This window comes from Mobula birostris, chromosome 30, assembly GCF_030028105.1.
Source record: "Mobula birostris isolate sMobBir1 chromosome 30, sMobBir1.hap1, whole genome shotgun sequence".
Taxonomy (NCBI): domain Eukaryota; kingdom Metazoa; phylum Chordata; class Chondrichthyes; order Myliobatiformes; family Myliobatidae; genus Mobula; species Mobula birostris.
The window spans coordinates 19,858,814-19,872,570 of record NC_092399.1 but is presented as its reverse complement, the minus strand read 5'-3'; the positions used below and the strand labels follow the sequence as shown (position 1 = coordinate 19,872,570).

Here is a 13,757-nt window from a genome sequence, read left to right as displayed (position 1 = left end):
TTGTATCTGTACTGGGCACAATGACAATAAAGTTGAATCTAATCTAATCTAATCTAATATAACATGCGTACACTTCATTTTTCCTTTAAGTGAGGCACACACTTATGGCGTGATGCAGACTGACCTGCTGATTATGAGACTTATATTAGCAGATGGCTTCTTTTGCTGTTGTGTCATATAGTTGGAATACTGGAACTGCAGTCCTGAGAAAAATAGACAGCAATGTTGTTAATAGAGGTCATTTCCTTCCTGTCGGTGGGAGCAGTCGGCTTTGCCAGACTATACGTCCGTACTGAACTACATCTCCCTCCTAACACAGTATTAATTTTGATCCAGCAGTATGCATCAGCAATGACGCTGAGGAGGTTTCCCTTTAAATACTTCAACTCCGAAGAACTTTGTTAGTGGAACATTTCATCTCTGAAGGACGAGTGTCAGGTTACAGAGTTTCGCGTGTGTGTGTTTCTCTCTGTCTCTCTCTCTCAAAATTTACTGTTGGTAAGTCATTCAATTCCCCTCCCTAGAAAATTAGTGAAAGAGAGATGGCATGTTCAACAAAGGAGAGCACTTATAGTTTAATTAAGAGGAGAATCCTCAAAAGGAGAAAGATGATATAGTATATATTCACTGAATTTAAGTTTCAATTAATTTCTTTCTTTCCAATGCCAGTTTTCCATTGTACAGTAAATATTTAAAGGGCGAATGCCATGATAGTTATTTATATCTATGTGACAGGAAGAGATAAAATAGAAACGCCATAGCTGTACTTTCTCAGTTGTTTTGCATGTTGAGGTGTTTTTGCAGATTATTCGCTGTCACTGAAATTGTTAGGCCTTTCTTTTGTTTTAGTTTCTGTGATTCAATATAAGAAACTGGTGCTCTTAGCCCCTCAGACCAGTGCGAGGATCTCAGGGTGTCTCAGATGTGTTTGTACTTGCTAGCTACCTTGATGAACTGACACTTCTTTTTTTGTTCGTGTACTTTAGATTAACAAAAGCTTCTGGGCTGTAATAAGAGAGTGGCAGATACTTGTTAAATATTTTGAGCATAAGTTCTTAGGAAGTTAGCAGGACTTGCTAGCAGTTTCTGAGAATTGGTTTACGGGGACAGATGGGATTTCCCAAGAGATGATTGTTTCTGTCAGAAAGATTTCTTTCTCAGCAAAGGATAACCCAGATCCTGTGACAATTACCAACAATAAGAGACAGGGAAACAAATAGATTATAATTAACAGATATTACGACAGTCCAGTTGCAGATATGATTAGATAGTGTCTTTTCGACTGTTATAGCAAAGTAAGTGTCATATATTGAATTTCTTTATTCATCCATGTGTCCTGCTGCGAAGACTTCCCATCTCTGCAAGTAACAATATTTGACAAATTACAGTTGCCTTTTTCTCCTTGCTGAAAACAACTCTGTATACACAGATACATGAAGGCATTAACTTTTCAGCTCTGGACTGGGGTATCAGAGGGGGACCTGAGTCGATATGCATCCAGCTCAGCAGCACTTGTATAGAGAGTCACGAATCAATCTCCAGCCATTCCATAAAGTCAGGTCATTCGCTTGGAGATCCAGCCATCACACATGATGGAACATCTGAGTAGTTGTGGAATAGTGGGTTTACTGAGAATCATTAATTATTAAAGGGCCCTTAGTACCTCATAGATGTTCACACATCTTGAGAGAAAATAGCATAATTCCAAGATTAGGTCCTGGAACTCAACAGCAGAAATCCATCCATAGGAAGATGTTCAAGGAAAAACTCACTCAGGAGTAAGTCTCCTAGTTTCAGTGAGGCTTTTATGAAGTAAACTCTTTCACCTGGAACACCATTCAGGCACATTGTTAGGTTAGAGCTATCCTCAAGCCTTCATGTCTCAACAGTTGTGGGTTTCCACCAGGCAAGCTATATAGTTCGTACTGCAATGTTATTGTGCCATGGGATACACCACATTGACATCTCTGACCGTCTTTTTATCATAACCCTTCCTCTGTAACCTTCTGTAGACGGCGGTTCACTACCTTACAGCAGTAGAAGAACTAGACTCAGGCACAATAACTGTGATTATCCTATCAATTATATGCTTTCGAAGATGCTCTCTGGTTCAGAACTATGTGGAAAAATTAGATAAGCTGTTCCCTTTGGATAAAATGAAGGTTAAGAAGAAATTGGACTGAAGTGTTTGAAAAGTTAAATTGCTTTGAGGGAGTAAATAAGAAGCAATTGATGTCACTGTCTACAATTACAAGGTTTACATAAATATAAAAGGAATCAAAGATAATATGAAGAAAAATTTCCATGTTGCTAAGATCTGCAATTAACTACCTGAAAATGTGTGGAATTTAATTCAGAAGTAGCTTTCTAATAAGAATTGTAAAGATAACTGAGTTGAAAAGAATAGCAGGGTTTTGGGGAAAGACCAGGTATCTGAATTAATTGAACACTCTTTCCAAGAACTGACAAAATCATAATAAGCTGCCTGGCCTTCTCTCTATGTCACGTTCTGTAATTTTACAATGACATCCAACTTCAATTGCAGTGCTGGCAGATCACCTGGTTGTCAATTATACAGTTACACTGTTTATAATCAGGAAGATTTGGAACTTCAGTGCATTACGTCCTCCTCAGAAAAAAAATATACTAACGCTTTGCAGATCTTCAAAGACGGCATCAAGTTGAGCGAGAGGAGCCCCAGGAGAAGGAGATAGTTAGGGAATGGAGTAGACCCATGGCATAAAAATTTCACTGTGCTGCCTGCAAGGAGTTTGTACCTTCTTCATGTGACCACGTGGGTTTCATCTGGGTGCTCCAGTTCGCTCCCACATACTGGTTGGTAGGTTAATCGGTCATTGTAAATTGTCCAGTGATTAGGCTAGAATTAAGTTACGGAATTGCTGGGTGGTGCGGCTCAAAGGGCTGGAAGGGCCTAATTCACGCCGTGTCTCAATAAATAAATACATAAATGAAATTGTGAGAAATACAAAGAAAGGCAGCAGAGACAAAAGTGTGATTCAAGTGCAGGTGTTCAGCATATCGTTCTCCAATTATTCATGATAATTTTTAAAGTTCCGCTTAAAATAAATTCAAAGGTAGGTGCCACAATGTTTGATTCATATTCAATAGCACAACAGAGGTAATCAAATTTCATCAGCTAACGTATCATTTTTCAGGAGGTAAAACAAGCACTTTTTATTTATTCCCATAACCAAGTGGTGCTCATTGGTTTTGGCAATCTTTCCGTAAGAAAAGCTTGCAATTCGGAATACTGTGCACAGGAGTCACTACTCTAAAGCCATTACAAACTGAGCCCCTCTCGACTGTTTGGCTGTACATGCCATCTCAATGCATTCAATTTAAAAGCTGTAACTAAATATATAATTACATCAGAACTACAACGAGTATGGCTAATCCAGTAACTTCTGCGATTTGATTTTCTCATTGGAATGTTTTGTCTGTACAAAGTTTACCGGGGGTCCCAATTGACCTGTAGACTTCATGATGTCATATTTTTTCCTTCTTGATGCAAAACTGAAGTAAAACTGTGAACTGTCAATATTAAAAGTGACAAATATTCTGAATTCATGCACAATAAAGCATTTTTAACAGTAATTATCATTCACATGAATGACCTGCAAAGTCTTGATTTCTAGATAATAGATTTGGTAGAAGTCATAGAAAGTCCCAAGGTCATAGGGTCAGGCAGCACGGCAAAAGACCTTTTGTCCAAGCTAAGTCCATTGAAACCGTCAGGTACCAATTTACATTCATTTCATGTTATTCTTCCCAAATTTCTCTCAGATTCCATCACCCACCTACACAGTAGGGATAATTTACAGCAGCAAATTAACCTACCAACCCACACATCTTTCAAAATGGGAGGGAACCAGAGCACCCAGAGGAAACTGATCTAGTCACAGGGAGAATGTGAGAACTCTCTGCAGACACCACCAGGAGCAGGGTTCAATCCGGGTCACCAGAGCTGTGAGGACCGAATTCAATCCTGACCCCTGGTCTGTCTGTGTACAGTTTCTGATGCCAGAATATTGTGTAGAAGATCAATGATTTAATACTCTAAGAGTATTATATTCTTTTAGCTGACCTAATAAAAAAAATTGAGAAAGAATCCATGAACCTGAAATTCTCCTCCTAAATCTCCTAAATTAGAAATCTAATGAGCTAAACATTGTTATATTTAAAAATATACTGACGGTCCTGCAGCAAGGAGCAGAATCAATTCATCCCTCATTGTATGTATGTCATATACTGTCTGTGAAATTAATTCCACATCAATGTAGAGTCACCAAAATTACAGAACTGAACTTATCATCTCAGAAGGATGCTTAATATTATCTTGTTTTGTGTTCTTCCAGTTTTGGCAGGTTAAGGGGCAATCCAGTCAAAATCAGAACTCAATCATTTTGAAGTGAAATCAAGATGGGTAGCGGAAATCTAAAACTCTAGCCTACAAGTATCTTAGGAACTGAATCATATTAAATTTTTTGACCATTGTTTTTAATGCAAAGGCAATAACAGTTTTGAACTAAATGGGCACAAGGCTTTCTTTGTTGAAGTTATTACAGCTGGACTGCTCCAGTATTTCAAATGAAATAATATAATCTACACTTGGACTCTAAATTTAGTAACCAAATGCTTTTAGGGTCTCAGAGGCAAAATGGAACATTTGATGAAAAGGAAGTTTAGTTAGCACGCTAACTCAGTGTCACCCCTTTACAATAAAACATCAAAATTGCCCCTGTGCGTTATAGAGTTAAGGAGAGCTAAACCACAGAAACAAACTCTTCAGCCCACTAAATCATGGGCCATAATAGAATATGTAGGTACCAACCAAGAGGTACTTGCATATTTTAATCCCATTTACCAGTATGTTCTGATAGTTAAAACTAATGTTAATACATTAGTAGTAACAAGCAAAGAGTACTCAAAAACCAGCAAACTTCTGGTCTGAAAGTCTGAAATGTCTTTATACCAGGAAAGAATAACTGTCCTTTGATTGACAGACAGGAAACCTGGGAAGATGGGAGACTGGAGTTTCTTGGAAAAACTCCTCGATGAAGTACAGGAACATTCAACTGTGATTGGTAAAATCTGGCTCACCGTTCTCTTCATCTTTCGGATTCTCATTCTGGGCACGGCTGCAGAGTACGTCTGGGGCGATGAGCAGTCAGATTTTAATTGCAACACAGCGCAGCCAGGTTGTGAGAATGTCTGCTATGACAAGGCTTTTCCAATCTCTCACGTCCGCTACTGGGTGCTGCAGATCCTCTTTGTGTCAACACCGACACTTATCTACTTAGGCCATGTGTTGCACATATCGAGGAAAGAGGAGAAGCTCAAACAGAAAGAAGAAGCATTGCGGTCCCAGCCTAGCAAAGACAGCCAAACTGACCTCATTGTCAAAGAGATTGAAAGAAAGAAGCAGAAGTATGGCATTGACGAGTCAGGAAAAATCAAAATCAAAGGAGCACTAATGTGCACCTACACACTAAGTATCGTCTCCAAAATGATATTTGAACTGAGCTTTTGCTTTGGGCAGTGGTACTTATATGGCTTCGTAATGCCTGCAGTTTATGTTTGTGTTCGACCACCCTGCCCACATATAGTGGATTGTTTCATATCTCGTCCTACAGAGAAGTCCATTTTCATTTTATTTATGTTTGCTGTATCACTGATGTCGCTCCTGCTAAACCTTCTGGAAATACTCCAACTCATTGGCAAGTGTATTATCAAAAATGTTCAGACCAACTCCTATAAACAGATCTATGTAAAACCTTCTGACTTTCCAGGGAGTGCCTATATGGAAAAGGAATCATTGCCTGTGGACTACATGTACACAGCTGTAGAAGGGAATCATGGACATTACCAGAGTTGCAATAAGTCCTCCTCTGAGCAGAACTGGACAAACTACACTACAGAACAAAGACTGGCAGACCAAAAGTTTAATAGCATGCCATATAACCTTTTGAGGAAGATCCCTGACAAAACAGACCAAACCACAATTCAGCCACCCAGGCCTATTAGCCCGGCCAGCAGCCAAAGCAGTAGACGACGGCAAGATGATGTCACAATCTGATTTGAGCTGAACGTTAATTATAGCGTGATTAATATTTAAGAATGGTGATGTTTTACAGTCTTTTTTGAGGGTTTTCAGTCATCTAGGGGCAAAAATGTGTAAGAAAGCCTGCATCTAATGTGATCTAATGTACGGAATCATTTAAGTGCAGTGTTATGATGACATGACCGCGCTAAACTGAAGATAAGCACGTGTTTTTTAATTAAAACACTGAATGAAGTTACCATTATACTTTGTAATTTAATTCCCACTTACTGTACCTGGGAGAAGTTCTCAGGAGAAACAGTGTTCTGGGACTAATTGCCAGAGCAATGATTTTTGGTCACTCTGAGCTATCCAGCCCATTCCTTGGGTTTTATTTAATTATATTTTGAACTAATAGCATTCCTGTAACGTATGCCAGCGATCCTAAAGAAAGATTTAGTTAAGGGAGAGCGAAGTTTTATTTATTTATTTTCTGCTCTTTGACACTCATTTTGGAAATATTTTTCTCATCCTTCTGCTTGGGTACCTCTGTTGTGACATTTCCCAATTGAGATTGTAGGGTGTGTGAGACACAACTGTTGACAAGCCTTTGTTAACGCTGTTTTGAAACCAACTACTGGAAGGCTTACAAGAATACATTTAGGTGAGTTGCTCCTCAAGCTCAGTTTGATATTAACTTTCTCCTTTGCCCACCCTTGCTTCGCGTTTTGACACTCTCAAAGTATCAACAACTAAGAGTACTTCAATCAAATCGGGAATAACTTAGCAACCAACTAACAATAATCATGAAACAATAAACAACATAATGACATAAATACACCAAACTTGGTACGAATAGATTTATTTATTAGCTCTGATAAACCAAAAAAATATCCCGTTATTAGCAACAGATTATGACAAGTGGTCTCGCACACATTCTGTCAAGTGACAAGCAAGATTCTATCTAATGACAGTAAGTGAGTGCATATTCTATTTCCTCACATTTCTAATTGAGGAAATCTGCAATACAACTAAAATCTAAATGGAATCGGCAATGAATATCGCAAAGAATATTTTCTCTATGGCATGCATTAGAAACTTTGAGGAATTGTGTAAGCTTTTGGAACACTTACTTAACGCTTCTTTAATGTCATGCAATGAATGCATTCAAACTCTCCACAATCACACATTTTTTTTGGCGTTTATGGGACGTCCATGCCCCCGCAGGCTCCAACCTTGTGCAGGCTTATGAGGAGAATTGATGATCAGGAAGCCATTCTGCTGAAAGCATTTTTTATTACTGAATGGATTCATTGCATAGTGTAGTAATAGATTAACTTGTAGTAAGGAGAGATATCTTAAAGTAGTGTACATACAATTTATTTGTTGTGATCTTTACACTCTCAATAAGTAATAAATGAGTTGTACTGAGAAAAAAATAGATAATGACTCTTTATTTAAAAGAGACTGGGACTTCAGTGGAAAAAATGGATTTATAAAGTAATTCAAAATACAACAAAAGCCTTTCTCTCGTTTCAGATCTTCAAACCCTCTGCCTCAGTCATGTGTATTATTCATCAATTTATGAGCATGGTTACTGGTCATAAGCCCTGAACTTTTGTCTTTCCCTCAATTCCAAACAAGTTCACTTACTGCTTTGTGCAATGTGCCATTGAAAGCAAATTCTTGATTTTTTTTAATCATAATGTGCAGGCAATCTATTGCTTAGTTAATTTATCGTTTTTCAAAATGGATATGTACTGTAACGTTGGTCTTCCATGGGCATTTCTGTAAGTACCTGAAGATTTTAAACTTCATAACATAAAAGCTGTGATCCTAAATAATACTCAACAGGACTGAGAGAGGGGAATAACAGCATTGTAGCTCATTTTAAAGGACAATTATGAATTTTATTTACAGTCTCGTTCATTGTCCAGCTTGTATTAAGGCCTAAGATGGGGCCTACAATTAAAATGCATTACAAAATACAACATGACAGCACATTTTCAGCATTTTTTTTCCTGTCAGCTAACAACACCATAATCAGCAAAAGAACAAGAACAGAACTGACAGAGATACAAGGTGTGAGCTTAAGTGTGAAACCCAGTTCGTTGATTGTGCCTTGCACAAATCACCTAGAAATTAAAATAGCAATGGGTGCCATTTGACTTTCGTGATCTGAGTTGATATCTCTCAAGTAAGATTTTTACTTCAAACTCTTGGCACAATTGCAGCCATTTCACTAAACTGTGGAAAGTAGGGACATGATTTCATTAGATTCTGCATTAGTTAATATGTTTTGTATTATCTGATAATGTTAAATTCTCGATGTCTTTTGAACTGCTGAACAAAATAAAACTTAAGAAACAAGACAAACCATGTTATTGCGTGGAATTTATTTTATTATCTCATGCAACTAATACTTTAAACACCTTTTTTCCCAGCTGGCCTGCTGATTGGCAACCAGTTCCTTCAGAAGAGTGTCTGAGATTGCCAGTGTGAGGTAATCTGAGTGGTGCTCTGGACTGTTAATATATTAACCCCTCTGACATAGAAGCCTTCATTCAGAGAGACACCAAAAGAGCAAAGTTGATTCTTTCACTGACTGCAAGGATCACACATGAAATGAGTTAATTGCAGTCTCAGATCAGCTTCTGAAATATTTATTTATTTATTGAGAGCCCAGCAACTCCGAATAGCCACGATATAGCCCTAACTTAATTATGGATCAAATTAAAATGACAAATTAACTTACCTGGTACATCTTTGAACTGCGGGGAGAAACCAGAGCACCCAGGGAAAACTCATGCATTCCACAGGGAGGATGTAAACTCCTTACAGAGGACACTGAGATTGGGCTCAGAACTCCATAGCCCCAAGATAAAATAGCGTCGCGCTATCCGCTATACTTCAGTGGCACTCCATGTGGCTCTTCTAGTTAAACGTTAATGTTATTTGTCAATATTTAGCTGATTTGCTCAGATAACATTCTTGCATGGACAATAAGACCATAAGACATAGGTGGTTTGCTGACTTTGCAGCTCATTGGGCTGGAAGGACATGTTCCATGTCATATCCCTAAACAAAATAAATCATAGGCCATTTGGTCCACTGAGTCTGCTCTCCATCATGACTGATTTATTATCAACCCAGTCTCCTGCCTTCTGCCCAGAACTTTAGACACCCTTACTAATCAAGAACCTGTCAAACTCCGTTTTAAATATGCCCAGTAATTTAGCTTTCATAGCCATCTGTGGTAACGAATTCCACATATTCGCCACCCTTTGGCTAAGGAAATTCCTCCACATCTCTGTTCAAACATCCTCTCCACATCCACTCTTTCTTTCTAGACCTAGCAATATTCAATAAGTTTCAATGAGAGTCGCTCCTCATTCTTCTAAACTCCTGGAGTACAGGCCCAGTGCCATCAAACACTCCTCATACAGGATTAATTCCTGGAATCTTTCTCATGAACCTCCTCTGGACCCTCTCCAATGCTAACACATCTTTTCTTAGAAAAGGGGCTGAGAATGGCTCACAATGCTCCAAGTGCAGTCTGACCAATGCCTTATAAAACCTTAGCTTTACATCCTTGCTCCTATATTCCAGTCATCTTGAAATGAATGCCAATGAATAGTATATGGAATACTTTTGAAGCATGGTATCCTACTTCAAAATGCACAGGATTCAACCATATCAGCTGGATGGATGGTGGTTTTAGAACTCCCCAATGGTGGAAAGTAACTTAATAAATAATACTATCATCAGTAACTAAATCAATCTTTTCCCATTTTTTTTGGCAGCCCTGCTCATTAGGTTGATAATAAATTGGATTTGACTCATCTACACAAATGGCTCCAGAGCGTTTTGCTGTTAACACCCTGTGATGTTATTGCTTTTGCTGAGCGCAGCAAGCAAAGACCTTATGCCCTATGAGATATAGATCACCATGGGTACTCTTGCTCAAAAGGAGATAATATTGTAACTACTCAATTTTCAAACGTTAGCTCGCTTCCCTGTTTATTCTCCGTGGTGAGCTGAGCTGCCAATACCCACAATTTAAGCAGTGGGTCCCCTCTCCATACCAAGTAGAAAATATTTCCAGTGAACAAAATTATTTAAAACACAGTTCATTCATTTATGTTCAGTGATTCAAGTTTAAACCCAAACAACATTCTTAAAACACATTTAAAACTCACAGAGGATTTCTATCATAAACATTTCCAAATTATAAACCATTTCTAAAACACAACACAATTCCAAAACACTAAGCACAAAGGATAAATTACAAAGGCTTCACAAATCACAAGTACAATTCCTATAAACTAAAAAGACATACCAAAGATATACGCAAATGAATTATCCATCGCAGAAATCGAAACCAGAAGAATGGATTCTAGTTCATCCCATGTTTCTTTCACACTTCTTGCTGTTCCTTACCCCACTCCTAATAGGCCTAAAGAGCTATCTATATTTATACTGATTCTCTAATTCTTGAGTGACTTCACATGATATTTCCTTAGTTATCCTTTTCAGCAGTCTAAAAAACTCTTGGAAACACAGTTCTCAGTTTAATGTCCACAGTTCTCAACTAATGCTGTAAAGCTAACTTCCTTGAGTACACAAAGCTCCCAAGATTAATAGATCAGTTATTTAATACGCTAGATTTTATTATCAGTCTAGTCTGCAAGCTTCCTTGAACTAAGCAACTTAGTCAACCTATCTGTTTAAACAACCCAAATTAAACAACTCATTGTCATAAACTACATCTCTCCAGCAGGAACAAAGCAGGTATAGTGAGCTACGTCCTACTTCTGACAGACAGAATGTTTGCCCATATACAGTGCTTGTTTGCAAAGCTGCTCTATAGAGAGTGATTGTTTTAAGTTCAAACTGATTAGCACTTGACTTACCTTTTAAGAATTGAAGACTGACTCCCATTTACGACCAGAAGCTAAACAAAGCAGTATTAGTTGAAAGCTTACTTACAACTGTTTCATCTTACAAGTGGCAGCTGCTGTGCTGAGAAAGCAGGACTAGCAAATTATGAGACCTAGAAAGCAAGTATCTATCACAACCCAACCCAACAATACCTAAATAATTAATCTCACTATCTTGACTTTGCTGTTCATGAGAACTTTCTGTGCTCAAATCAGCACCATTGCAAAAATCTCTTTCCTCAAAAATCACTTCATTGGCTATGAAGCATTTTGAGGATACCCTGATACTGTGAGAGACATGGTATAGATGGACATTCATTTTACTTTTAAAGATCTATTCTGTTTTATATGAAGAAAAAGATCCTAGCAATTATCTTGAATTTACTGTACCATTTACTAGTGTTAAATTGTTACACCTCATCCCACTTTCAGAGCAGTTGGACGCCATTTTCTAAATCAATCCTTTTCAATGCCGACTCACAAGATGGGTCTTCGATTAACACAGAGGTCAAAGAGTATGGAAACTGACCATTCATCCTGTCTTATCCATGTTAGCAGTGACACTCAGTTAAATCTTTTAAAGCACAAGTCTCCTCAATTTCTTTCAATGTGGTTCCCTCTGCATTTGCCTTCATAAAATTTCACTTGTCCCCCATCACCGAAATGGATGAATTTGCGAGGGTCATTTTCCACATTGATTTCCCCTACATTCAACAGTCAAATCAAAGGGACTTTCACAGAATGACCCTTACACTGTTACTCTGATGCTTCCCAGACTCTTCTACCAAAGTGATAGCAGTCTGGCAAACTCCTGCAAAAAATGCTCCTTATTTGGTAATTGTTCCACAGCTTCCCCAAAATGGTCATGATTCCCAGCTTTCTTCCATAAACAAATTTAATTAGCTTACATTGATTTTCAAAATCCAAAAGTTAAAGACTAAAGATTATCTTCATTTGTCACATGTACATTGCAACATAGAGTGAAGTGTACCATTTGTGTCAAAGACCAACACAGTCTGAGGATTATGCTGAGGGCAGTCCACAAGTATAGCCATGCTTCCGGTGCCAACATAACATGCCCATAGCCCACTAACCTTAACCCTACCATACACCTAAGGAATGTGGGAGGAGATTGGAGCATTTGGAGGAAACCCATGCAGTCATGGAGAAAGTTGTCACCAAATCAATTCTTTTCTACCTCTATATCACTTTCCTAACCAGTGCGTACACAGTTGTGCTCTATCCCTCAGCCAACATTTTATCCTCTCTAAAATCTTAACGGAAACCTCCATTCTTTGAGCTGAGAAAATACTTCTTCAAAGTTGAAAATCACAATTACCTGACAGAAACATTCCTCAGGATAAACCAAAAAGTCTGGTCATGTGGACTCTCTATTCTGCATTGATACTGACTACCACATGTTAGATTATTGTCATTCTCATTCATATTCTCAATAAGTATTTCTTTCTGGTTTTTGATGTATAGTACTGAAGTATGAACAATAGCTCTTTACCTAACTCTAGTATTCTTCCTTTAAGTACTCGTTTCATGTTTCCAGACAATGGATGGCCTATGTTATAGAACATAGAGCATAGAACATAGAATAGTACAGCACAGTACAACCCTGCCTCCCATATAATCCCCCACCTTAAATTCCTCCATATACCTGTCTAGTAGTCCCTTATGCTCTTCCCCTTTATTTTCTCATGCTTCTTCAAAGTGATGCTTTACACAATTTATAGAAAAGAATCACGGAATCATTACAGTATGAACCATTTGGCTCATCAAACCCACGCTTGTTTTCCACAGGTACAATCTAGTCATCTCCCATTTCTTATGTCTTTCCCCTAAGTTATGCATTCTTTTCTTCCTCAAGTATCTTTTCAATTCCCCTTTGAAAGCAACATTGCATCTGGTTGTGTTAACTACCCTCACAGTAAAAGATCCCCAAGCACCAAAGAGGAACATCTAATTGCCTTGATGAGTGTTTGTATTGCAAGTATGTTTACAAATTTTCTTTTCCTCTGAACACTGCATTCCTTCAACAATAAGACCAAAATAAGAACCATTTCAAGAAGCTTTGCGATTGTTACTAATATTTTCTAAGATCCTAAACCAACATTCTGCTTAGCAAAGAAGTTTTCTAATGAAAAATGCAAAAGAAGGGAACTTAAGTCAACCTGAGACTTTCTTTGATTTAAGTTAAGCAGAATCAGTGCACGAAGTTGGCTGATACACAGTACCAAATTAGTACATGTAAGATCTCCTAAAAACCTAAGGGAATTTAAATTGCTGGTGTCACAATTAAATTAATTGTCCTCAGATCAGATGCCTCCCCACCCCACCCCCACTAAGTTCCACCCAGCAATCAACATTCTTTATGTTAGGCTCACAACCAATGTTCCCTCTAAGGCATATGGGCATGCGCTCGCGCACATCTTTTGCTACTAACGCACAAAGGAATTTAAATGGCACACAAAAGGTTGTCACCCTCCACCTTGTTGGCATATTAAGTATATTTGATGATCGTACAAAATCACATTTCCTTTTCTGGTTTCTGATGTGGACAGTGTTGACAATGTGGAGTTTGCGATGATTAGAACTGGCTTATTATACAGTTTTTATTGAAGAAATTAATGGTTCACTACATCGAATTCCAAAGAAGCAAAGGACATGAAGCACAAAAGAACTGCCAGTTCATTTAAAGCGAAATGGCTTAATGAAACAGTAGAAACTGATACATTGAAAGCTCATGA

The 13,757-nt window shown here is 38.1% G+C and overlaps 1 protein-coding gene across 1 annotated transcript; it reads left to right on the top strand.

The window, feature by feature from the left end:
- The first annotated feature begins 313 nt into the window (after window positions 1–313).
- Window positions 314–8,437, top strand: LOC140190421 (gap junction alpha-4 protein-like). Its single transcript, XM_072246982.1, has 2 exons — window positions 314–498; window positions 5,025–8,437. Exon 2 carries the CDS (start codon window positions 5,042–5,044, stop codon window positions 6,095–6,097), a length of 1,056 nt encoding a protein of 351 aa, XP_072103083.1. The 5' UTR covers window positions 314–498; window positions 5,025–5,041; the 3' UTR covers window positions 6,098–8,437.
- Window positions 8,438–13,757: the final 5,320 nt, after the last annotated feature.